General features: G+C 42.2%; 1 protein-coding gene across 3 annotated transcripts; it reads right to left on the minus strand.

Annotated features, from left to right (window-relative positions):
• Positions 1-16,034: 16,034 nt before the first annotated feature.
• Positions 16,035-21,957, minus strand: itprip (inositol 1,4,5-trisphosphate receptor interacting protein). Of its 3 annotated transcripts, none has more exons than XM_065023187.1 (3): positions 21,817-21,957; positions 19,764-19,839; positions 16,035-18,734 (listed from the first exon to the last, which is right to left on the minus strand). In XM_065023187.1, the coding sequence occupies exon 3, from the start codon at positions 18,649-18,651 to the stop codon at positions 17,029-17,031; it is 1,623 nt and encodes a 540-aa protein (XP_064879259.1). In that variant the 5' UTR covers positions 18,652-18,734; positions 19,764-19,839; positions 21,817-21,957; the 3' UTR covers positions 16,035-17,028. The 3 variants fall into 3 exon arrangements, with proteins under 3 accessions (XP_064879259.1, XP_064879260.1, XP_029510085.1); XM_065023188.1 differs by lacking the exon at positions 21,817-21,957 and adding an exon at positions 20,470-21,810; XM_029654225.2 differs by lacking the exon at positions 19,764-19,839.
• Between the last annotated feature and the right edge of the window lie 5,219 nt (positions 21,958-27,176).

Below are 27,176 nucleotides of genomic sequence, written 5' to 3' on the forward strand. Positions count from 1 at the left end.
TTACTTATGTCCCCATTCCCAGTAAAACATAATCAAAACCAATTTTTTTCACTTACTTGCTGGCTGTTTCGCTGTTCATTTGCTCAGTCGTTTCATTCTCAACCAGGATTTCATCATACATGTCAAGTAGTGAAGTTTCAGCTCTGTGTGTCCTTGGCTTCTCTTCCTCTGTGCGCACTGTCACTGTGTCTGTTTCCAACTTGTCCAGCTGTGTCTGTAACATTTCACGTAAACCCTGTTTCTTGTCTGCATTGAAGTAGCGGTCCTTGTACCTAGCATCGAGCATGGTGGTGACACAGTAAAGAGGCTCAGAGAGAATGCCACCGAATCACTTGTTCACAGCCTCTAGTAGAATACCTTTGCAAGTTTAACCTCACGGTCTGTCGGAAGTTTTGTTGAGCAGGCATTTCAATGCCATGACAGAGGGTATTACGTCTGCTGCAGACGCAGTTGATGAGTTTATTTCTCGAGCCATTTGTTCGAATGGAGCTAGGAGTGTGTTCATGTTTCCAAGTTTCAAACATGTTCTCAAATGCCATTGAAATGGCAGCAGCGGTATGGGTGCCAGCACATTCTTGAGCATGCAATACGGCATTCCTCAGTACGAAATCCTTGTCGACCCACTGTGCTGTCAGACTCAGCATGCTCATGGGGCTGACATCGCTGGTCTAAATGTCAGTTATCAAGCTAATAGCAGTGACGCCCATAGCAAGTAGTTCATGGATGTGAGTTTCAACAATACTGTGTAACTCCGGTAGGGCAACATCTGAAAAATAGCGCCTACTTGGTAGTGTGTACCGGGGCTCGGGGTGCTTGACCAATCTGCAAAAGCCAACATCATCCCCGACAGAGAACCGTTGATTGTCAAGGGCAATCAATGTCATTGTCTTGGCATTAATGGATTTCGCCTTTGAGTTGTCTTGCTGAAATGTTCTTACTCTTTCAAATGACTGCTCGACTTGAACTTGTTCAGTTGTTGGAAGTGTGCTCTTAATATTATTCTGCTTTTGTTCTAAGTAGTTGCTGAACGTCTGGGGGTCATGCACTTTCAAATGAGTAATTAGGTTTGTGGTATTAAATGATGTCACTTTCTTTCTTCCTCGGGAAATAATAGCAGCACAAACGTTGCATATGGCCTTTTTGTTATCTTCCTTTGAAACTTAAAAATAGATCCACACAGTAGACATTGTGGGCTAGGTTAGGATTGTTGTGCTAAATTTTTCATGGCATCATTAAGTCATCGTAGTATTCAACCCCTTGGCATTTTTCCTATTTTGTTGTCTTACAACCTGGAATTAAAATAGATTAATTTGAAGATGAAACATATTTTTTATTGTGAAACATACAAGAAATAAGACAAAAAAAACTATACACTTGAAGGTGCATAACTATTCACCCCCCCCCAAAGTCAATACTTTGTAGAGCCACCTTTGCAGCAATTACAGCTGCAAGTCTCTTGGGGTATGTCTCTATTAACTTGGCAAATCTAGCCACTGCGATTTCTGCCCATTCTTCAAGGCAAAACTGCTCCAGCTCCTTCAAGTTGGATGGGTTCCGCTGGTGTACAGCAATCTTTAAGTCATACCACAGACTCTCAATTGGATTGAGGTCTGGGCTTTGCCTAGGCCATTCCAAGACATTTAAATGTTTCCCCTTAACCCACTTGAGTGTTGCTTTAGCAGTGTGCTTAGGGTCATTGTCCTGATGGAAGGTGAACCTCCGTCCCAGTCTCAAATCTCTTGAAGACTGAAACAGGTTTCCCTCAAGAATTTCCCTGTATTTAGCACCATCATTTCTTCAATTCTGAGCAGTTTCCCAGTCCCTGCCGATGAAAAACATCCCAACAGCATGATGCTGCCACCACCATGCTTCACTGTGGTGATAGTGTTCTCGGGGTGATGAGAGGTGTTGGGTTTGCACCAGATATAGCATTTTCCATGATGGCCAAAAAGCTCAATATTAGTCTCATCTGACCAGAGTACCTTCTTCCATATATTTGGGGAGTCTCCCCAAACACACCAAATGTGTTTGCTTATTTTGTTATTTATTAAGCAATGTCTTTTTTCTGGCACTCTTCCATAAAGCCCAGCTCGGTGGAGTGTACGGCTTTAAGTGGTCCAATGTACAGATACTCCAATCTCCGCTGTGGAGCTTTGCAGCTCCTTCAAGGTTATCTTTGGTCTCTTTGTTGCCTCGCTGATTAATGCCCTGCTTGCCTGGTCCATGAGTTTTGGTGGGCAGCCCTATCTTGGCACGTGCCGTCATCATTGCTTTGCACAAAAAGGTTTGTTGTGGTGCCATAAGGTTTGTTTTACAACTAAAGTGGCCAAATAACTTCTTAAAATTAAGCACATTAATCCGCTTTACAAGGGGTGTACAGCCTAACTGGCATACATAAGCAGTGCGTGAGTTTCAAATTTGGGGAAGATAATTTTCACAATAAAAACGCACCTTTATAATAAAAGCATTACTTGAGTAATCGCATTTGCAGTCACTTGATAATGGTGTTTCCCCGCTAATGGACCATTCACACTTATAGCCTACTGCTGTGTGTGCATTGCTGCATTTATAATGTGAAGAAATAGCCTAATAGTTTATCAACATTTTAAGCTAAATGTTCTGATCTGTTGAGTCAGCCTCATTGAGTAAAACTGTTTTTTTTTATGCTAGTAGTTGTATTAATTTGGGATCTATAGCTTCCCATAACTGTCCCAGACTATGTTTGGAATATTTTTTCTCACACAGAATAGAATAGGTCAACTTTTGTATTATGGGGGATAGTGGATTGACATAGGCTAGTGCTTTTGCTGTTTGTCAGGCCTACTTATCATGTTGGCTGACAAAATTGTAAATGTGGACAGATCTTCCAATACCTTCAATATGCACCTCGGAATAGGATAAGGACGCACGTAGTTGAGTCCCCGATGTGTCTGTCTTCACTTGTAGCCAGTGAGAAAGTAGGCCTAACAACACCCGATCAGATAATGGAGAGCCATGTGAGTGATAGGTGCTTCGGAACATGCAGCACTCAGGGAGAAGGGAATAGTAATTTATTATATTCAGCGCAAAGGCATGGATTTTGTTAGGAGGCATTACGGACTCACAAAGGGGAAAGTCGAGGCATTATCATGTGCTTGTCAAATTGTGAATGAGAGACTGATGAAGTGTGTACAGCCTGTGCAAAAAAACAAAGCACAGATCATGCAACTTTTTTCAAATCATCATTAATCGCATTCTGCAGCCTTACAATGTATTCAAAATCAAAACATATAGCCCAGTGTTTGTAGAACAACTAAATTAAGCATATAGTAGTACCTACAATGCATTCAGAAAGTATTCAGACCCCATACCTTTTTCCACATTTTTGTTACATTACAGCCTTATTCTAAAGTTTATTAAATAAATACAAATCCTCATCAATCGACACACAATATCCATAATGACAGTGAAAACAGTTTTTTGTAAAGAAATTGCCAATTTATATATATACACACACAGTCATGGCCAAAAGCTTTGAGAATGACACAAATATTCATTTTCACAAAGTCTGCTGCATCAGTTTGTATGATGGCAATTTGCATATACTCCAGAATGTTATGAAGAGTGGTCAGATGAATTGCAATTAATTGCAAAGTCTCTCTTTGCCATGCCAATGAACTGAATCCAAAAATAAAATTTCCACTGAATTTCAGCCCTGCCACAAAAGGACCAGCTGACATCATGTCAGTGATTCTCTCGTTAACACAGGTGTGAGTGTTGATGAGGACAAGGCTGGAGATCACTCTGTCATGCTGATTGAGTTTGAATAACAGACTGGAAGCTTCAAAAGAAGGGAGGTGCTTGGAATCATTGTTCATTCTTTGTCAATCATGGTTACCTGCAAGGAAACATGTGCCGTCATCATTGCTTTGCACAAAAAGGGCTTCACAGGCAAGGATATTGCTGCCAGTGAGATTGCACTTAAATCAACCATTTATCGTATCATCAAAAACTTCAAGGAGAGCGGTTCAATTGTTGTGAATGAAGAAGGCTTCAGGGCACCCAAAAAAGTCCATCAAGCGCCAGGACCGTCTCCTAAAGTTGATTCAGCTGCGGGATCGGGGCACCACCAGTACAGAGCTTGCTCAGGAATGGCAGCAGGCAGGTGTGAGGCGAGTGGACAAACAAAAACCCACACATTCTGACAAACTCCAAGCATTGATTATGCAAGAATGGGCTGCCATCAGTCAGGATGTGGCCCAGAAGTTAATTGATAGCATGCCAGGGTGGATTTGCAGAAGTCTTGAAAAAGAAATGTCAACACTGCAAATATTGACTCTTTGCATTAACTTCATGTAATTGTCAATAAAAGCCTTTGACACTTATGAAATGCTTATGATTATACTTCAGTATTCCATAGTAACATCTGACAAAAATATCTAAAGACACTGAAGCAGCAAACTTTGTGAAAATGTATATTTGTGTTATTCTCAAAACTTTTGATCACGACTGTATATATATAAAAAACTTATTCACATAAGTATTCAGACTCTTTCCTATGAGACTCAAAAGTGAGAAATTGAGCTCCGGTGTATCCTGTTTCCATTGATCATCCTTGAGATGTTTCTACAACTTGATTGGAGTCCACCTGTGGTAAATTCAATAGATTGGACATGATTTGGAAATAGCACACACCTGTCTATATAAAATCCCACAGTTGACAGTGCAAGTCAGAGCAAAAACCAAGCCATGAGGTGGAAGAAATTGTCCGTAGAACTCCAAGACAGGATTGTGTCTAGGGACAGATCTGGGAAAGAGTACCAAAACATTTCTGCAGCATTGAGGGTCCCAAGAACAAAGTGGCCTTCATCATTCTTAAATGGAAGAAGTTTAAAACCAACTCCACCAATCTGGCCTTTATGGTAGAGTGGCACATGACAGCCTGCTTGTGTGACAGGTTAAAGGACATATTCATAGCCTGTTATACATTGAAAAGTATTAGTAAGTTCATAGTATGTGAGGATCTTAAAACATCTAAGGTTAAAAAGATGCATTCAGTATTAGTTGATAGAGATTGATAACATTCATATAATTGTGTTAAAGTTCAAATCTGTCAAAGGGTACGAATTGTGAGAGTAATGTGTAAACGTTATATTGATTACTTTATTTTGTGGTGCCTAAAAGTGTTAATCTGTGATCTACGAAATGCTTTTAATCTATGAGCCGGAGATCGATTGCTCTGGTCTCCACCCATATTCCTGGGGAAATTCGCGGTCTTTTCTCATTGAACTAAATGTTGACTTGAGAATACAACACCATATCACTCTCGTGATTATTTCTCCCCTGTTTTCAGGGGCGTAACATTTTTGGAGGCTTCGCTGAGATTGCTGCTCAGATGTCCAGTTTCCACACCCTGGTCGCTAAATTCCGAGCCAGCTAAATCTCCACATAACAACTCAGGCAGGCTGCAGTGAGGAAAGTGTTGCTGTTCGAGGGAAGTTGGAAGTTAGTGGTTAAGTACGTGTCAACTGAGGCCATTGATCGACCATCAGAGACAGTAAGGACCATCTAATTCAGAGTCAACTCCTGCACAGTAAAAGTTCCTCCTGTTCTGTCAACATGACAAGCGCCTTGGAAGAACTACAGGAAGAGGTAGTAGGAGAATTACACACCCTGACTAAAGACAAATTACTAGAGATATGTGATTTCCTTGAAATATCAGGCGAACAGAGAAGAGATGTTAAAGACAAATCCCGCATAGCATTAATGACTCGCATTATGATGTTCCTTGAAAGAGAGGAAGTCGCAGAGTTAGAAGATGGCGGCATGTCGGAATTGTTGCTACTTAGAGACGAAATGACAGAGATGATCAGTGGCAGAGATAACAAAACAGGGCAAGTTGACCATGATATTGAACCAGCCGGAACACATCACAGAATAGAGGAACTGAGAACTGTAACCCCACAACAAGGGGTGGGAACTGAGCAGATTACTGCAGCCAAAGCCAGTGATTCTCTGCGTCAGCCCCAACACCATGCAAATCTTCAGGGGAGCGTGCCGCTCTCACCCAATGCACAGCCCAGCTCATACTGGCGCAAAGAGTTTAAAATTTCTGGTCAGATAGGTGAACCGGGCCAGAAAGAAAAATTGATTTTTTCCAGCCTTGCCCATCAGATTGAAAATGGACTTAACAGAGGATATCCTGAGGTAGAAATAGTAGACGCAGTAGTCAGGGCTATTTCTCCAGGCTCACAGCTACACAGCTACTTGGAAGGTAAACCCCAGCTAACTCTTCCCACACTTAGATGTATCCTGCGTTCCCACTTCCAAGAGAAGAGTGCAACAGAGCTTTTACAAACAGCTAGCTTCAGAAGCACAGCATAGCAAGGAGACCCCTCAAAGCTTCCTGATGCGCGTTTTAGATTTGAGGCAAAAAGTACTGTTTGCATCCCAGGAGTCAGAATCAGGGCTTAAGTATGACCCTGCTCTAGTCCAGAGCATGTGTTTTCACACAGTCCTTACGGGTCTCCAGAGTGACAGTATCAGGATAGACATGCAGCCTCTCCTGCTAGAGAGCGAAACATCAGATGAGGTTTTGCTAGAGAAGCTTAACATTGCTTGTGCTAATGAGAGAGAAAGACGAAACAAAAAGCGGTTTAATGCCCCACAGCCTGCTACAACTGTAAGTGTAGTCCAGTTAGAGGATATGCCATCTGCAAAGTGTCCTGTGAAGGAAGCCAAAGCTACGATACCCGCAGAACTGTTAACAGAGTTAGCTGAACTTAAGACAGGTGTAGCTTCTCTAAAAGGTCTCAGTGCAGAGATTGCTCAGATTAAGGAGACATTACAGCAGCCTATGTTTCAGTCACAGCCTTGTGCCTATGCCCCACCCCCAGTTAGGAGGCCAGATAGGGACCCCCAGCCACCTGTTTCCCAGCAGCAGTATTACAGCAACTACAGTCGGTCCCAAGCACTTGACCCTGCACAGCATCAATATGCACCTAACCGGTATACCAACCACTCTGCTCAAGCTCCAAGGAGGTGTTTTGTCTGCCAGCAGGCCAGAACAGATGCACGCTGCACACACTGCTTCCGATGTGGGAGTGGAGAACATTTTCAAGCTGGATGTAAAATCCGGGGAGCCAGACCATCAAGGGAGGCCCCTTTAAACGGAAACGGGTTACCGCTGAGGGACGAGTGTTAACCGTAGCTACCAAAAAGTCCCAGAAATGTGCAAATTGTGCCAGAGAAGATTCATTTGAGAACCTGAAACAGTGTTCATCATGTAAAGAGACACTGTACTGTTCCAAAGTATGTCAAAACCAACATTGGACTAAACATAAGGAAAAATGCACTCACCTGAAAAGTGACTCTACCAGTGAAAGGTTTTCCTGCACAGAGGAAAATGCCCACTCCTTACCATCCCTAGCTCAAGGTTGCCACACCTCGCTAGTCGGCAGACAGTGCCTTATTGAGTGTCACCTGAATCGCCACCACCTCCAAGCTCTATGGGACACAGGATCTCAGGTATCGGTCATTGATGAACGATGGAAAGAGGAATTTCTCCCAAACGCAAGGCTGAGAGATGTTTCAGAAATCCTGGACTCACCTGATGATCTAAGGTTGACTGCAGCAAATGGGACTGAAATGCCGTACCTGGGATGGATTGAAATAACTTTTCCTCTAGCCTCTGAAATTGACCAAACAAAGGAACTGATCATCCCAGTGCTGGTAATGAAAGGCTGTCACCTATCTCATCCCATCATAGGTTTCAATGTTATCGAGCACATCCTGACAATGACCGAAAAGACTAAACGATACAGTACAGTAAAAACAGCTTTCCCAAGCCTCAAAAGAAACAAGGTGAGAGCTTTTATACAGGCTGTTAGCGCAGAACAGACAGATGAATACGCAGTGAAAACCCAGAAAGAGAAGGTTGCTGTACCAAAACACAGTAGCATTCAGATTGAGTGCCGTGTAGCTTCCCAGCCTTTCAAAGATGACATGACAATGCTTTTCCAGCCAGACCTGAACCCGCAGTGGCCAGATGACCTTGAGTTCTTTGACACACTAGTCAGAGTCAGGAAAGGTGTTTTTCCAGTTATCCTGCTTGATGTCTCTAACCCCACTGACCACGACATTGCCCTGCTAGGACGCACAATAATCGGTACAGTACAAACCATTATGACTGTGTTACCTGCCCAAGTCTTTGAAAAACTGTCACCTCAGCCACAGTGAATCACACCAGCGTTCGAACCCCATGTACTGCTACTGAACAGTGGGATCCACCAGTAGATTTAACTCACCTAACCGAAGAACAGAGAGAGGTTGTTAGGCAAATGCTTAGAGAAGAGTGTCACTCCTTCTCCAGATCAGACAATGACATTGGCTGCATTGAACGATTGAAAATGACTATTTCTCTAAAGGACTCTGAACCAGTAAAGCGCACATACATGTCAGTGCCCAGGCCACTGTATCAGGAGATGAAGGGTTACATTTATGACCTCATAGTCCAGGGCTGGGTTAGGAAGTCAAACTCTTCATATTCCTCACCTGTCGTGTGCATTCGTAAGAAGGACGGGACCCTCCGGTTGTGTATAGATTACAGAGATCTGAACAGAAAGACACATCCCGACCGCCAGCCCATCCCTCGGGTCCAAGACATCATGGACAGTTTAGGTGGTAATTCCTGGTTCTCCCTCTTAGATCAGGGGAAAGCGTATCACCAGGGGTTCATCTCTGATGAAAGCAGACCACTGACAGCATTTGTGACACTGTGGGGACTCTGAGTGGATACGTATGCCATTCGGCCTCATGAACGCTCCTGCAGCTTTTCAGCGGTGTATGGAGGAGTGTTTGGAAGGGCTCCGGGATAACATCTGCATTCCTTATCTGGACGACACGCTAGTTTTCAGTAAAACATTCGACAACCATGTGAATGATGTGCGAAAAGTTTTGCAGCGTCTCAGAGAGTATGGCATTAAACTCAAACCAAGTAAGTGTGATCTCTTTAAACCCCAGGTCCGTTATTTGGGCAGAATAGTGTCTTCAGAGGGCAGCCGAGTTGACCCAGACGATTTTGAAGCAGTAAGAGCATTGAAAGAAATCAGACCAGAGACTGTGGGCCAGCTCAGAAAAATGCTTGGTTTACTCACGTACTACAGACAGTACATCAAAGACTTTTCTAGGAGTGCCAGCTGCCTGTATGACCTCCTGAAAGCAGATTCAGAGAAATTACCTGACCACCCACGGAAAACAAAAACAAAGAAAGTAAGTCATGTGGTGCCCTCAAACAAGCCAATCCTGTGGACTGACCAGCATCAACAGGCACTTGAACAGCTGATTGAGTGTTTGCTTCACCCACCAGTTTTAGGTTTCCTGATTTCACTCAGCCATTTGTTGTACACACTGATGCGTCACACCAAGGCTTGGGAGCAGTTCTTTATCAAAAGCAAGAGGGGAAGCTTAGGGTCATTGCTTATGGCTCTCGAACCTTAACAGCAGCTGAGAAGAACTATCACTACCACTCGAGCAAGCTAGAATTTCTAGCTCTAAAATGGGCAATCACTGATAAGTTCCATGACTATTTGTACTATGCTCCGACCTTCACTGTATACAGCGATAACAACCCGCTCTGCTACATTCTGTCTACTGCAAACTGAACGCAACCACTTCCAGGTGGGTTGCAGACTTGGCTGATTTCCACTTTACAATAAAGTACAGGCCAGGCAGAGAGAACGGTGATGCAGATGCTTTGTCAAGGATGCCACTGGATGTAGAGTCACTGATGAGAGAATGTTCTGAGGAGCTTCCACCAGACACCATCGCCGCCACGATACAAGCAGTTGAGGTACAGAAAGAGGCTGTTGTACCTTGGTCATTTTCAGCTGCATCTATGTCAGTATCAGCTGAAGGTGAGACAACCACTGCAACAACCAGCTCGATCCCAAACGATGGGATTAGAGAAGCACAAGAATCTGATCCAGTCATCCGTCCTGTGCTCAATTTCAAACTGTCGGGTTCCAAACCGCCAGTTAAAGAGCAAAAGAAATTCAGTCCAAAGACAAAATGCCTATTCAGAGAATGGGACAAATTGACAATAGACAGTGATGGCATTTTGTACAGAATCACTACAGCCCGCAAGCAGTTAGTTCTACCAGAGCAGTACAAAGGTAAAGTGATGGAAGAGTTGCACAATAACATGGGACACCAAGGTACTGACCGCACTGTATCACTAGTACGTGACCGCTTCTTCTGGCCATATATGCAATCTGACATCGAGCACTATGTGACTAAAACTTGTAGCTGTGTCAAGCAGAAAAAGCCAGCCCATACAACAAGAGCTCCTCTGACAAACATTGTGACAACACAGCCATTTGAACTGGTACCCTATCACCCGATGGGAAACGGTCAAGCGGAACGCATGAACAGAACATTGTTGCAAATGTTAAAGACACTAACCGAGACACAAAAGTCAAACTGGAAGGAGTCTCTGAACAAACTGGTTTATGCCTATAACTGCACCCGTTGCGAAGTGACTGGCTATTCACCATTTTATCTTCTGTTTGGGAGATCACCCAGGCTTCCAGTTGATATGCTCTTTGGATTGTGCACAGAGGCAGGTTCCAGTAACCAGCGAGAATACGTGGAGAACTGGAAACGAGGGATGGAAGAAGCATACGCCATTGCAAATGAAAATGCTCAGAAAGCCGCTGAAAGAAGTAAGAAGTACTATGACACTAAAGTTAGGAGTTCAGTGCTACAGCCTGGCGAGCGAGTTCTGATTAAAAACCTGACACCAAGAGGAGGACCAGGAAAACTCCGTAACTATTGGGAAGATACAATTCACACAGTGGTGAGACAAATGGGTTCAGACCTGCCGATTTATGAATTGAGACCAGAAAAGGGTAGGGGACGCTCCAGGGTACGGCACAGAAATCTGCTCATGTCCTGTGACCACTTACCTTTTGAGACACAACCAGAAATGACCAAAGTGGACAAAAGTCAGAAAACGAGGAGACACCAGCCTGCATCACAGACTCTAGATTCTGATGAAGACAGTGGGGATGAATATGACCTTCATCATGAGCCGCTATAGGTTCCCACATCTCCTACAGTACCTGAGGAGAGGAATGCTGAACCAGCGAGAGAGTGGGAACACAGGCCCCCAACAGTGAAACGGACAGTTGCAGTGCCAGTCCCTGATACACTACCAGCACAGCCTCTTGTTGAAAAGCGGCTGGAGGAGACAACAACAGTTAAAGACCTGCCTGCTGAGGAGAGTAACTTGCCTGCTGAAAATTTGCCTGATGATCGTCCACCAAGTGCCTTTCCTTCATATACTGATGCTTCTGAACCTGAGGAACCAGCCTACCAGCTGCCACAAAGAGAGAGACACCCTCCAAGACGTATCACCTATGATCAGCTTGGTATCCCTTCCTGCTACAGTATACAGCCACAGCCACAGTTGTTCCCTGTCTACTCTGCACCAGGACTGGTTCCATGGCTGCCATCACTATAGCAATGTTACTTTCAGCCACCTTACATGTATGGGCTTCAGCAAACATGAGGCTACAGAGTTGACATGTTTGACCATGGACTACTGTCAGATTTCACAGACTGTCAAAAGAGACAATTTACAGACTATGCATATAGATCATTAAAATTGATGGACTGTTGATCAATAGTATGAGAAATACTGCTTATGTTATATAGCTGGTCAACAGATATGGACTGTGAATATAACTTGTTAGTTATATTTGAACTGTGACCCTTGACCTCTGCTCAAGTACTATCTTACAGAAGATACGAACTGTTGAAGAAGACAATGTTGGTAATGTTGGGACAACATTTATTTTGTCGGGGAGAGTGTGACAGGTTAAAGGACATATTCATAGCCTGTTATACATTGAAAAGTATTAGTAAGTTCATAGTATGTGAGGATCTTAAAACATCTAAGGTTAAAAAGATGCATTCAGTATTAGTTGATAGAGATTGATAACATTCATATAATTGTGTTAAAGTTCAAATCTGTCAAAGGGTACGAATTGTGAGAGTAATGTGTAAACGTTATATTGATTACTTTATTTTGTGGTGCCTAAAAGTGTTAATCTGTGATCTGCGAAATGCTTTTAATCTATGAGCCGGAGATCGATTGCTCTGGTCTCCACCCATATTCCTGGGGAAATTCGCGTCTTTTCTCATTGAACTAAATGTTGACTTGAGAATACAACACCGTATCACTCTCGTGATTATTTCTCCCCTGTTTTCAGGGGCGTAACACTTGGAGTTTACCAAAATGCACCAAAAGGACCATGACAAGATGCTCTGGTCTGATGAAACCAAGATGAAACTCTTTGGCCTGAATGTCAAGTGTCACGTTTGGAAGAAACCTTGGACCATCCCTACGATGAAGCATGGTGGTGGCAGCATCATGCTTCAGGGATGTTTTTCAGCGACAGGGACTGGAAGACTAATCAGGATTTAGGGAAAGATGAACGGAGCAAGGTACAGAGTGATCCTTGATGCAAACCTGCTCCAGAGTGCTCAGGACCTCAGACTAGGGTGGCCCAGCCTTGAACCCGATCAATCTCTGGAGAGACCTGAAATAACTGTGCAGCGACGCTTCCCATCCAACCTGACAGAGCTTGAGAGGATCTGCACAGAAGAATGGGAGAAATTCCTCAAATACGAGTGTGCCAAGCTTGTAGTGTCATACCAAAGAAGGCTTGAAGCTGTAGTTGCTTCCAAAGGTGATTCAACAAAGTACTAAGTAAAGGGTCTGAATACTTTGCGATTTTTAATACATTTGCAAAAAAAAATGAAGATCTGCTTTTGCTTTGTCATTATTGGGTATTGTGTGTAGATTGATGAGGGGAAAAAACAATAAGGCTATAACTTAACCAAATGTGGAAAAAGTCAAGGGATTTGAATACTTTCCAAATGCACTGTATTTCTACAGTATGTTAACAACTCAACACAGAATAGGTAAGTGTGCGCACTCCCTCAAATCGTTTGGAGAAAATATCCTTTCTATTTTATTCTGCTTAGTTCAATTGTATTTTTCATACTATAAAATAATGCCACAGAATTCTAAGCAAATCTTGTCTGCTAAATTAACTAGCGTAGCCCACAGCTAAATGGCATAGCCAGATCAGGACCTAACATGAGGACAACTCAGAGTATGCTATTCTGTTCTTCTGAAATAGACTACATTTTCTTCATATCATGTTTCTTTAGACTTATCCAAAATAAATAATGGATTTATTGTGAAGATGTAGGCTATATCACATGGGTTTATTTGACTTTTTAAAAAGTAGATGTTCCAAAGGTCTGCATCAGTAGCTTGTGTGGAAGCCTATGCTAAATGTGTTTGTTAATTAACTGTCAATTACCGTGAGACCGGCAGTTATTTGCTTGACAATCCCCAGCTGACGAAATTTCGTGACCGCCACAGCCCTATGTGTGCCCCTTTTAAGAGTGCACAATATTCGTGCTGAAACAGGAAAGGGCCTTACCCAAACTCTTGCCACAAAGTTGGAAGCACGGTATCGTCTTCTAGAATGTCATTCTATGCTGTAGTATTAAGATGTCACTTCACTGGGGAACTAAGGTGCCTAGCCCGAACCATGAAAAACAGCCCCAGACCATTATTCCTCCTCCAACAAATAAAAAATGTGTCACTATGCATTCAGGCAAGTAGAGTTCTCCTGGCATCTGCCAAATCCAGATTCGTCCGTTCAGAAAATGTGTTTCCAATGGCAGCGAGCTTTAGAACACTCCAGCCGACGCTTGGCATTATGCGTTGTGCGGCTGCTTGTGCAATGTTGTATGCAACATTACCAGCAAGTGACTTGATCTTGATTCCTGTGTGCCAAAACTATTTAAAGTTGTAGAACGAGAATGAGGAGTGTGTTGATATAACGGTGATATTGTCAAAATTCCGCTTTTAACAACCATCAGCATTAGTATAAACGTTTAAAATAATTTTTGCCTGACATGATCACTTTGCATATTCTTAATTATGGATGACTATGTTGACATGAATAACTTTTTTTAAAGCAATTCTGATGGTTGTTAAAGCGGAATTTTTACAATATTACCGTTCTATCAACACACTCGTCACTCCAGTTTTACAACTCTCGTTTTGGCTGACAGGCATCAAGATTAAGTCACTTCCTGATAATGTTGCATACAACATTGCATACATTTGAAACTGTCTATTATTTCCATCGAACACAATCAAAGTTAACATAAGCCCTAGATGCCTCCAATTGCCCAACTTTAGCCACGGCCTGACCGTAGATTGCTTTGTATGTTTCTATTTTTAGTTTGGTCAGGGTGTGATGTGGGTGGGTATTCTATGTTGTATGTCTAGGTGTTGTGTTTCTATGTTTAGGCCTGGTATGGTTCCCAATCAGAGGCAGCTGGTTATCGTTGTCTCTGATTGAGAACCATACTTAGGCAGCCTGTTTTCCTACTGTGGGTAGTGGTTTTCTGTCTTTGTGTGTCTGCACCAGACAGAACTGTTTTAGTTGTGCCTCTTTGTTTGGTTTTTTTTGTTCTAGTGTTCAGTTTCTTTATTAAATTTACCATGAACACGTACCACGCTGCACATTGGTCCTCTTCACCTTCTTCCAACTACGACAACCGTTACAAATTGTAGAAATATTTGTTTTACGATGTGATGTTGCGCTCCAAAGGGATAATTTGAAACAACATGATGCAGGTAATTAAATGATCGAAATAGTCAAAAGCGCAAATACTGTTGCATGTACTTCTAGATTATTTATGGATGAAAATATCAAAACATTTTAACAACTCCAAAGCAATTGCATGTGGTTCAGAAACCACTGACTCAATGCATTTTTCTATTATCAAGACACCTGCTATTAAAACATAACTGGTTAGGACAGCTCATGAGGTTCCCTAAAATTCTATTTTTACCCATAAAAGTAGGAGTAAAATGTCTCTTCTCAGAACTTGCAACCAATTTTCCCCTCTGGGGTGCTTTGTGGATATGGGCCCTGGGCCCCCCTGATCATATGATTGTGTGATCATACTCCTACTCTGAAAAGCTTTGTGAATACTGGCCCTAGTGTATGAATATAATTGACATAATCATTCACATTCTTATTGCGTCTCTCACAGGTATTATGAGAAGGTCCTATTGCTTGAGTGATTTATATAGTTTGGCTCAACCAAAGTGCACTGCGAGTGACAAGATCTCATTTTCAACACTCAAATAAAAGTAATCTCTTATTCCAAGCTGTCTGAATGGTAACACTGAGCTCAAGAAGTGGACAGAGTGCATGTTTGAGGATCCAACAGTGAAAGCCACCATGTTCCCCAGTGAGACCTACAAGGGAGCTATGTTGGAGGGAAACCCAATTTTGACCATGGCCTGTAGATACATGGTACAGTGGCAGTTCACCCTTGACCGTCCAGTTTTCCCATTTTTAAATGTATTTTATATTCCTGCTATGGTAATTAGGGCATCAGTTGTACATGTCAACTTAGTTGTGCAGCTGTTGATCTCATAGGAAACTTTTCAGAAAGTTAATTTCTGTCCTCCTTTCCTTTGTTTACATTTCATTGCATATGGAACATGGTTTGATTACTATGTTCAATGAACGCATAACAATGATAATTTAGTTTAGTGTCATAAGTGCTAGATCAGAAATAACGATGGAACTATGTGAATCATGTCTGTTGTAGATAAATTCTATCATGCTTTGTCAAAACCTGGCAGATATTTATTTTTACATTTACAAAGCATATAAATATTGTTATGTAATAAAGACTGCACAACAAGAGTTCTGGTGTTTTTTAAATTATTGTTCTGAAATCTGGAAGTGAAATAGGGTGATAGTCATCTGCATTACCTTATTTTCACCACCAGTCCTGACAAACCTACACCGTACTTGGACAAGTCTGTGAATAGAATGTGGAGCACTGCCACTGGTTATGCCACTATCTTGCCTGTCACATTGTCAAATCCTATCTTTTATGTCCATGTGTAGAAAAATCAATGGCATTACTCACAACACAAGGAATAGATAGTCCTTCATTTATGAATAAAATTACTGCAAAAAAACATACGCTGTTAAAAGTACATTCTGTGGTAAAACAGGCAAGATACAATGGGTATGAGAGATACAGGTATTACTACAAAATATACATTCTTTTAATAAATAAAGTGTATTTCGGCTTACAAAATATGTATGTGTATATACATATACACACTATATGTATATATACATACATACACACATACAAATAACATTTTTACGAGTGCATTCCACTATCTCCAACCATACGTTGTCTATTTTCCATTTAATTATACTTGAACCTAAGACTGAACTTAAACAGAGGGGAATTTTTCCTTCAATTAGTTAGCGCTGTGTACATGTGTGTCATTTAAGATTGTCATGCTGAAAGGAATTTCTAAAATTATCTTATGTTCCTCATGTACCCATTGTAAAGGAATTTCAACGGAATATCTTTGCTGACATTCTTATCTTTTGGTGAATGACAGCCAAGACATGTAACAGGGAGTCTTCAATTGGTATTTTCAAACTGTTGCACGGCTTACAAAATGAATATCCCTTCATGTCAAACAGCAATTGCTGACAAGTACTGCATCATAAAAACACACATACTACAAAGTATGTGGTCTTCTCTAGAATACAAAAATAATACTTATTCTTCATATCAAAATATACTGCTCTAATTTTGTGAGGGGAAAACAGTTTTTGTAAACCTTTATTCAGTAAAATATAATTGCACTTGTGAAACAGCCATATTGAAATAGCAGTTACAGTACTGTTACTAAGAACACACTTTGGTAACTTCCTTGGGTGTTTTTAGAAGCTGCTATCAAATAAAACCACCAACCACAAAGTCCATTTCAAAATAACAAAGGAACATTGTTCACCTCTCTTTTCAGTGCCTAGAGAAATGTCTTAAGGCTGTAACATACATTTGTTAATTATTATTGTTGTTATTAAGGATACCTCCACTCATTGCAGTGCATTGAAACAGAGTCCATTACTCAGACTGTGCCATTGAGTTGAATCTGTGGTGAGTGTCTCCATTTTGTAACAGAGGCGTGTACTCCTGAATCAGAACAGGAGCGTTCCTGAGCATCTCCTGGAAATGCCGAAGCGTGTCAGCGTAAAGCTCTCTCTGTAACACCAGTGGCCGGAAAAGATTGATGGGCTCCGCTCTGTGGAATGTTTCCGGAACCCGGACTTCTGGTGGAACTTGGCTGTTCCCAACCAGAGCGTGACAGAGTCTCTTCTCCTGAAGACTCCTGTGAAGGAAGCCAAGCATGTCCCGTAGCCTGTGCTCCAGACTCTCAGAGCCCCAGCTAGACGAGCCCTTACTCAACAACAGGTGCAGCAGGGTCGTCTTCAGGTGGTAGTTGGTCAGAGCACACCTGCCAGTTAGACCCATCTGTTTGTTGTGTAGGAAAGTGATGATCTGAAGGCAGTGGAGGTGGCAGGAATTTTCAGGCAGGCTTTTAGCCAGATGTTTGAGCAGGTTCCTCTCATAGACAGCGAAGGAGAGGGGCCAGTAAGTGTCTGAGGAGGTGCTGCTGTCAGAGGGGAAGTGTGACACAAAGTAGGCATTTGTGCCATCTAGTTCCACAACGGGAATGATGTTCATCACAACAACCTTTCCTGAGCGGAATCGGACCTTCAGTGCTCCAGTAGCATCCAGGTTGCGGAAAGTGAGCTCAAACTCGTACTTGTGAGAAATCCGACCCCAGGCTTTGGTCACGGAGATCTGGAACCACTTCATGACCTGGTCCTTAGCCAGATAAGGTGTGTTCTTGGAGCACAGAAGGTCATCCGGGGTGTAGTCTGCTCTAGGCTTTTCATTTTTGCTGTGTAGCAAGCACAGCATGTCCTCACCCAGGTTGGCAGAGCCACAGAGACAGCCGTCCTCATTCTCCCCGACTTTTGTCACCTTGATCCTGCCACAGCCCTGCATGTCCAGGGGCACGTCACTGGAGGGGCTGCACCACAGATGGAACTGGAAGGAGTATGGCTCCGGTGGGGCGAAAGGGACAATGAGATCACACATCAGGGGCTTGCTCACCCTCCACGACTCAAACATGCTCCCAACGCCCACAAAGTCCGCCACCTCCATGTCAGTTTCCCTGTCACACACACTCCTCAGGGACTCCAGCAGGTCATCAGCGAAGCCCTCCACAAATTCCCGCACCCTCCAGTTCTCATGGGCCGAGGTGTGGATGCATCTCTCACAGAAGCTGTTTAGGACTCCCTTATCAAGCTGGAGTGTCTTGGAACTGATGGATCCACCCTCAACAAACCCATCCTCATCATCAGCATATCGGGCTTCCATGTCTGCCAAATCCTGCCGACACACCTCAATAGTGAAGAAGATGACCAGTGAGAGGGCGCTCCAGAAGTACCAGCCGTAGCCGTCCTCTGAGCCAGGGTCCTGCTGCTCCGTGCCTGCATACAAGAGCTCCTGCTCCAGCCGCGCCTGCTCCAGCTCCAGCCTCTTCTCATGCTCCCTCATGCGGGCCAGCAGGGCCTCATCCTGCTCTGGGAGGGTGGTGTTCTCCTGTGGGAACAGCAGCGGATGGTTCAAGATGGCCGCTGCCACCACCACAAACACCCGTGCTATGGCCCCCTGCATCCTGGACCTCAGGGGGGAGACAAAACCAGTGTCACCCCTCACGCCAGCATCTCATCAACTCTGATCAAGCTGCAGCCCAAAACCTGAAAAATAAATAGGATTTGACAAAATTATGAAATGTCCTTGCAACTTTTTGGAGGATTTCGTAATCAGCTTGAGAGAGTTTACTTTTTCAAACACGTTGCTATTGTGTACTATGCATTGCGAGGTGATTCAGTAGAATCATAACACAAAATCACATGTTAACTCTGAAGAGCCTCAGCCTTCTTGAGGAAGCAGCCTGCACCTCTAAATATAGAGAGAGGAGTGACGCACTGTAGCCAAATATTGAACTGTGTGTCATGGAAGGAAGTAAGCACTGCGAGAACCAAACAGAACGGATCGCATTGCATCTAAAGAATTTGCTTCCAGTAAACAATTAGAGGAAAAGCCTTACAATAACTAATTTGGCAAATGTATAATTCATTTTTATTTATGTGTCAAAGAATCACTATTGCATAGCGGTATTAAGGGAGTAAATAGTAGCTCAGTTCATGTAACATTTTGGTTGTGTTTAGATAGGAAGGAACCATAATTTAGCCTAAATAGGAAAGGAAATACCATAATGGGGTGAGCATATAATCAAAAAAGCAGACGTCTAAATATTTGGAGAAATAAAGAAATTGTAGGCATTATGAATGGGTCATGAAATTAAAAAGCTTTTTGGGAGACTGAACATAAACATTCCAAACTAGTGATGCACCAATATGACATTTTTGACAGCCTTTTAAGCATTCTAGTACAGTTAAATAGTTAACACACACACATGAATGCAGCGGTCTAAGGCACTGCATATCAGTGCAAGAGGCATCACTACAGTCCCTGGTTCGAATCCAGGCTGTATCACATCCGGCCGTGATTGTGAATCCCATAGGGCACTGCACAATTGACCCAGCGTCGTCTGTGGTTGACCGGGGTAGGCCGTCATTTGTAAATAAGAATTAGTTCTTAAGTGACTTGCTTGGTAAAAAAAAGGTTACACACACCACACTGACCAAAAAGTTATTTTGTTGGAATGTACATATGTCCCCATTACCAGTAAAACATCATCAAAACCTATGTCTTTCACTTACTTGCTGTGCTGTTTCGTTGCTCATTTGTTCAGTCGTTTCATTCTCAACCAGGATTTCTATGGAACGCCGTTTGGGTCTTTGCATGTCAAAAAAGATACACGTCAAATAAGCATGTTGACCAATCAGGACCTGATTATGATTGCACGTCACGTAATCATTTAAGGCGTTCATACATTTTTTCACGTAGTTATTACACAATCACTCGTATTTCATATGTCACAACGATTCGTAGATACCGATGCTATGATGCTGGTGAGGTTGTCTCGCACACCTACAGTGCTGGTCATAAAGAAAAGCTAGCTAGCTCATGGATGCAAACAATGGGTTGTTAAGAGCCACTACACTCCGTCTGAACATTAACACGCATCGCTTGCGGTATGGTTTTGGAAGCATAAGGACCTTTGCTGCCTTTCATATCGGTGAGAAATAACTGCCAAAAAACAAAGGTTTGATCAACTTTATACGGTTAGGGTTCCCATACTGCCATATTTCCATGTCACAGCACTAGTTTATGGAAAACAGATGGAAGACAGAGTGGACTGGCAGAATCTAAGCGATAGAGACATAACAGGAGAGATGGCTAACAACATATGAACATATGAGTAAATATGGAGTGGTGGATTACACAAGCCTTCTGGAAGATCTGATAAAGTAGAAGATGGTGGACAAGAAAGAAATGAGAAAAGTGGAACGTTGTTTGTTTTACCCCATTTTCTCCCCAATTTCCTGGTATCCAATTGGTAGTTACAGTCTTGTCTCATCGCTGCAACTCCCGTATGGACTCAGGAGAGGCGTGAATAAGCAGAGACCAATACAGGGGGATGGGAAGAATGTGCTTGAGTATGGTGGGTTTTCTTAGCATTCATGGCCATGGTTGTCAACTGTACTACAGAAAAAGTAAGTCACAGAAAATAGAGGTTGTGTTGGCAGCTGCAAAGAAGTCCTTGGGATTGCGAGGTTTTACTGCAGAAGAGTTGCAGGGGGTGTTGTGTGATAGTATCGGTCTTCCCAGACCGTTGGCCAGTAGTAAGATTAGATACGGTTAAATAGTGGTGTTTTTTTGTGAGGGATAATAGTTGGCAGGGTAATTTTCCTTTTTCCACAATTTTGTAGTACTAGAATTTATTGTCGGTAGGCCGTGACTGGCCTCACACTCCTAGACCGTGGGTGGCGGTATATGCACCTAAAAGTTGGATGCGATCCGCCAACCCAATCCCAAAGTGGACTACCTGTGCTAATTAGCTAAACAGAAGACTGACTCCACAAACGTGCTGTCACTGTAAAATACTGTCGTATGAAATTGTGTTAAACAGTGTACTTTAAGTGTGTTTTTTGCATTTGTGAAATTATTTTGATATGAAAGTAGATGGATTTATGTTTCCAGAGACATACAGCAATTGAGAATCAATTTCACGTTCAGATGGAGTATTTGTATGGTTCTTTGACAGAGGAGTAACGCTAGCTCCTTTAGTCCAATATTGTGCTACTTACAACCCATAACTTAAAGGGGACAAAATAAAATACACTGACTCAATGGAAAACCATAAAACAAAAAAACTTTTATAAAATTGCAGTACTCTGCCTGAAATAGTAACTGCCTACAACCACACACCATTAGCAGAGTGATTACTGGCAATGATGTTTTGTTATTGTTTCTAGGGTACTTCAAAATAGCCCATAGGCTAATGAAGGATGGAAAAATAGAATGGCACTTCAAATTGGACCACTGACGACTAGCACTACCGGACCTGAGGATGAGTCACAGTGCCAACTTGAAAGAATGAGATGTTTCCATAAATACGGATAGAATACATCGAAGCTATCAAAACAAGCTATATATATGTGTGTGTGTGTGTATATATAAGCAATTCACCCATTTTCTTCTGACAATTCATAGATAATTGTGGATTACCGCAATAACTCAATAAAACGTTTTTTCCCGTAATAACGTTTAGGCCAATGAATAAACGGTAACACTCGAACGAGAGCCGAAATAAAACATGATCAACTAAACGATAAATTGCATTTTGATTTACTATTTAAAATCACGAACCTTTAAGTGATGTCAGATCTCACATAATTCATTCTTCTGCGATTGCAATTCTTCAAGACAAACAGGAGATTATTTAGAACCGGGGAAACGCAAACTCTGAAATGTGCGAATGAGGAAGAAGTGGTTCAGCCACAGACAGAACAATAAGACAGATATTCTACTGGATGTATAAATGTGAAGCATCCGGTTGGCGTTTTCACTCCCTAACAAATATGGTAGTGAGAGGAAGAGTACTGGCGTGCAGTAGGAGAAGAGGAAACTATATGGATTTTGGCCGACATTCTGTAAATTTTCTCATCGATTGGACAATTGATCTCAATACAGTTTTCTGTTCCCCAAACTACAATTGGTTATGAACAGAGTGGAAAACGTGTTCTTTACTTTACCCTTTGCGAAAGCTTTTTTTAAATTGCGCTGTTTAGGAGTGCAAAGACAAATTGAGTTATTGCACACGCTTACGTCACAAAGTAGGCGTTCCCTAACGGAAATATGCAGACGTGTACTAGAACGTGCCAATAGGATTTCTTGTTTAATTTATAAAAATCTTTGGTTCAGCCTTCTCATTTCCTTCTTCTTCATTTGGGTTAAACGGCGTTTGGCATCCAATGTTGATAGTACATTAGCTGGACGGGATATTGAAGGAGAAAATACAAAAATCCATTGCAGAAAAGTGGGGAAAATTACATCATACAAAATACAAAAAATAGACACTTCAACAAACAAAACACATCTCACTTTTTCAATCACAGTCCATTCCAAACTGCATCCCTACACAGGCTCAGGAGCCTGTGAGAGTGGAACATTCAAAGACAAGATTTCTTGCAAGGCCTCGGCTGTGAAATAACAAAAATCTAAAAAACATTCATCAGCATTCATAATGATTCCACTTTTCTCAGACTTCTTCTCTGATTGTGCTGTACAGTTTATGACCATTACAATAAATAATACAAAGTCCACCTTTTTAACATGTAACATTTCATGATCCCTTGTTTAATGAGAAACTCATGGTGGCTCTACTACCATTGTTTCTTCCCCGCCATTCACTCCTTCCACTCTTCTCACAGCTTCCAGAAAGGAGACACTGGACATCCCTTACTCTTTCCACCTCGGTCTCCTTCACCCTAAAAGGGCACTCCAGGATTTTGGACGCATGATCGCCACCACAATTGCAGCATTTAATTTAATCTGGCATATGATATTCTTCCCGTCTGCACACATTTGACATATGACCAAATCTTCTGCATTAATGACACTGAAATAGTTTGTGCACAAAAGTCATGAATCCTGACTTTATATGGGAAGGGAAACACTCTTCATTAAAGAACACTAGTATGGATGAAGTAAATGCATTTTCTCCATCCACCATAGGGGTCAGTCGACGTGCAACAACCACTCCATCTACAGTATGTCTTCAGTTATATCATCTGCCTTTACTTCTTGTGCCACCCCAGAAATAACCCTCTTGATAGGCGCCCTGCTTCGAAAATCCATACAGGAAGCATTCCATTGATTATCTTTTTGAATATTAAAACATGCTTCTTCTGCTCCGCAGACATGAAACATCAAAATAAGATCACTTCTTGTGATTCTCACTGACTTAACACTTTCCTTCAACACATTCCAGATTTTCCTAGAGATGTTAAACAGATTTCCCAGGTAGCATTGGTCCAATAACCTCACTCCGACTAAAAATGAGTCTAGGGGTTTCCTAGTTTCCACCACAACTGTACTTTTCTTGTTTCCCTTTTTTGCCACTGTAACCCACTCATTCTCACTCTCTGTGCTATTATCTTCACCTAACTCACTAACAGTTTCAAACAAAACCTCATTTTCCGCCCTCTCGTCAAATACTTATATGTAAAAATGCTGTCCATTGACTATAGCTCAACCTTCAACACCATTGTACCATCATCAAGCTCGGGGCCCTGGGTCTGAACCCCGCCCTGTGCAAATGGGTCCTGTACTTTCTGACTGGCCGCCCCCAGGTGGTGAAGGTAGGAAACAACACCTCCACTTCACTGTTCCTCAACACAGGGGCCCCACAAGGGTAGGACTCATCCACCTCCTGTACTCCCTGTTCACCCATGACTGTGTGGCCAAACACACCTCCAACTCATTCATCAAGTTTGCCGAAGACACAACCATAGTAGGCCTGATTACCAACAATGACGAGACAGGGTGGCACACAATTGGCCCAGCATCGTTCGGGTTTGGCCGGTATAGGCCGTCATTGTATATAAGAATATGTTCTTATCTGGCTGGTTAAATAAAAATAAATTTGAAAAAGACAGCCTACAGGGAGGAGGTGAGGGCCCAGGCAGATTGTGGATTTCAGAAAAAAGCAGAGGAAGCACACCCCTATCCACATTGAAGGGACCGCAGTGGAGGTGGAAATCTTCAAGTTCCTCAGCGTACACATCACTGACGATTTGAAATGGTCAGAGACAGTGAGGTGAAGAAGGCGCAACGGCGCCTCTTCAACCGCAGGAGGCTGAAGAAATTTGGCTTGGTCCCGAAGACCCTCACAAACTTTTACAGATGCACAATTGAGAGCATCCTGTTGGGCTGTATCACCGCCTGGTACGGCAACTGCACTGCCCGCAACTGCAGGGCTCTCCAGGAGTGGTGCGGTCTGCCCAGCGCATCACCGGGGGAACACTGTCTGCCCTTCAGGACACCTACAGCATCCGATTTCACAGAAAGGCCAAAAAGATTGTTAAGGACATCAACCACCCAAGCCACGGCCTGTTCACCCCGCTATCATCCAGAAGGCGAGGTCAGCACAAGTGCATCAAAGCTGGGTCCGAGAGACTGAAAAACAGCTTCTATCTCAAGGTCATCAGACTGTTAAATAGGCATCACTAGTTGGCTACCACCTGGTTACTCAATCCTGCACCTTAATTAATAAGGTTTACATATTTCTTTACTCATTTCATATCAATATACTGTACTCTATTGTACTGTATTTTAGTCAATGCCACTACGACATTGCTCGTCCTAATATTTATTTCATTCCATTACTTTACTTTTAGATTTGTGTGTATTGTTAGATATTACTACACTGTTGGAGCTAAGAACACAAGCATTTCACTACACCCGCAATAACATCTGCTAAATATGTGTATGTGACCAATAACATTTGATTTGAGCTGGCACCCAATTGACTCCCATTCACCCTTTTGAGGGAGAGCCGCTCTGTGTCCCAAAATAGCTCAGAATGCACAGCGCGGCCCTTTGTGTACGTTGCCCATGCATCGTCAATGACGTTATCAAGAGATTATGGAGTTTCCCATCTCCTCTAAAGTATCTCTGGTCAAACTGGGCCTGTTAATTGGCTCATCGATGAAACATTTGATCTCAATACATTTTTCAGTTCCCCAAACTAAGATATGTTACGAACACAGTGCACTAAGTTTTATAGAGTTGACACACCGCTAAAGTAAAAAAATATATATAAAAAATGCGTTGTTTAGAAGGAGTGTGTTAGCAATTGGATATGTAGATGGGTGAGCCGGTCAAGGATCGATTCAGACTAAGTGGTAAATTTTATGACAAGTAAACAGTTTATTCAGAGTGAAAATATATATTACAACGTAATTACGGCTCTTCCGTTAGTTCGTGTGGAACGGCAGGCAGAGAGAGCGTAAACAGTCAGCACAGCTCTTATATACGTCACAGAAAGTAGGTTGACCCTAGGAAGATCGGATCTCCGGATTGGTTCAGCTGGTTGTAGTCTGTAGTCTTCCGCCATTGGCTCAGTTGTCTGTCCATCATCGTAGGATCTTCTTCGGGCACACAGTGTTCGGTTAAAAAAGGGAGATTATGTGTGTAATGTGGGAGCTATCCTGTAGGGGACCCCACAGGCTTTACTGTGAGTTGTAGCCATGTAATTAGCAGTAAGTTAGTCACCTGCATACGAAATAGCAATTCCTTACAAGTGCAATTTTGAATTGAGTTTGTGCACACGCAGAGAAGGCGTTACCTAACGACAATATGCAAATAGTTGCTATAACGCGCCAGTATCTCGTGCTTGACTTTGAGCAGCTCATTTCTTAATTTGCTCACTGTGAATGATACAGAAAACACATCTTGGGATAGTGGACAGTGGCTGACGAAATACTTTTTTGCCCCACTGCACATATCTTTGTTGTAGTCATTAAACCTGGAAATACATTTCTTCTGGTTCGATCAGCTAGAGAGGAAGACCCAACTCGGGGGAAATTTTGTCTCCCTCCAGCATGACGTTTTTTTGTTGTTTCCCCAACCAAGCAATGACTTTTTGTAAGGAAATCAATTGTATGGAGTTTCGAATTTGGTAAATAAAAAAATGCATGGCTTATTTGCTACGTGAGGTTTATTTGATTGAAAATAGGTTTCGTAATACTAATTACTGCTAATTGTTGTTACGAGTGTGCGTGACAACCCAGCAACTTTGAAAAAAAAAACTTCAGAGTTGTCTTGAGATGCATGGTCTGAGGTTAGTAGCATAGCATCTCAATTCAATTCAAGGGCTTTATTGGCATGGGGAAAAAAATAGGTAATCAGAGTTGTCTTGAGATGCATGGTCTGAGGTTAGTAGCATAGCATCTCTCTCTATTGAATATGGGCGGTTGACGTCAACAACCCTCATCGAATATTCAAAAGAGGTTTACAATAATGAGATATATTCACCAATCCAAAGAAAGGATAAACGGGAGCTAAACAGCTCTGTGCCGCTTTGTGAACAACAACTCCCATTGTTATGGCTGAGAAACATGTATTTTGTAAGTACGACCATAATCTTTGGTTCACTCATTCCTATGTGGATTATTTATCGGGAAAGAGAAGGGTTTTGGGACTAAATGCCGAAAATAAGGTCTGAGGTTAACATACATTTAGGAGAGTTTATACATGTACATCTGATGCTGTGAAATAATATAAGTCAGTTAACATGACCATTATTAATGATGAAGCCTTTATGTGCTTTTAAATACAAATAAATAAACAAGTGACATTAGCCTGATAAAGATAAAAAAACGTTTAAGATCTCCTAAACCTGTGTTTGCCGCTGACCTTATTTTTGGCGTTTATCCAAAAACAAAACTACAAAAACACAATTCAGAGTTTGTGTGCCTCAAAAATACGTAATTACTATTTCTCTCTGGAGTTTCTGGTCAATATAATCGATTATCTGTGCCTCTGCCGAGTCCCCTAACCAGATCTGGTTCTGGTTTTCAGAAGAAATTAAAAGAGAGCCTGTGAAGCAAATCCGCTTTTGGACATTAACAACGAGACACCAACGATAGTGGCATGTTTTAAGAATAGTTTTTTTGCATCAGACATGACAAGATGGATATTTTAGTATTGAATTTGTGGCCCAG

The sequence above is a fragment of the Oncorhynchus nerka genome, linkage group LG10 (assembly GCF_034236695.1).
Source record: "Oncorhynchus nerka isolate Pitt River linkage group LG10, Oner_Uvic_2.0, whole genome shotgun sequence".
Classification (NCBI taxonomy): domain Eukaryota; kingdom Metazoa; phylum Chordata; class Actinopteri; order Salmoniformes; family Salmonidae; genus Oncorhynchus; species Oncorhynchus nerka.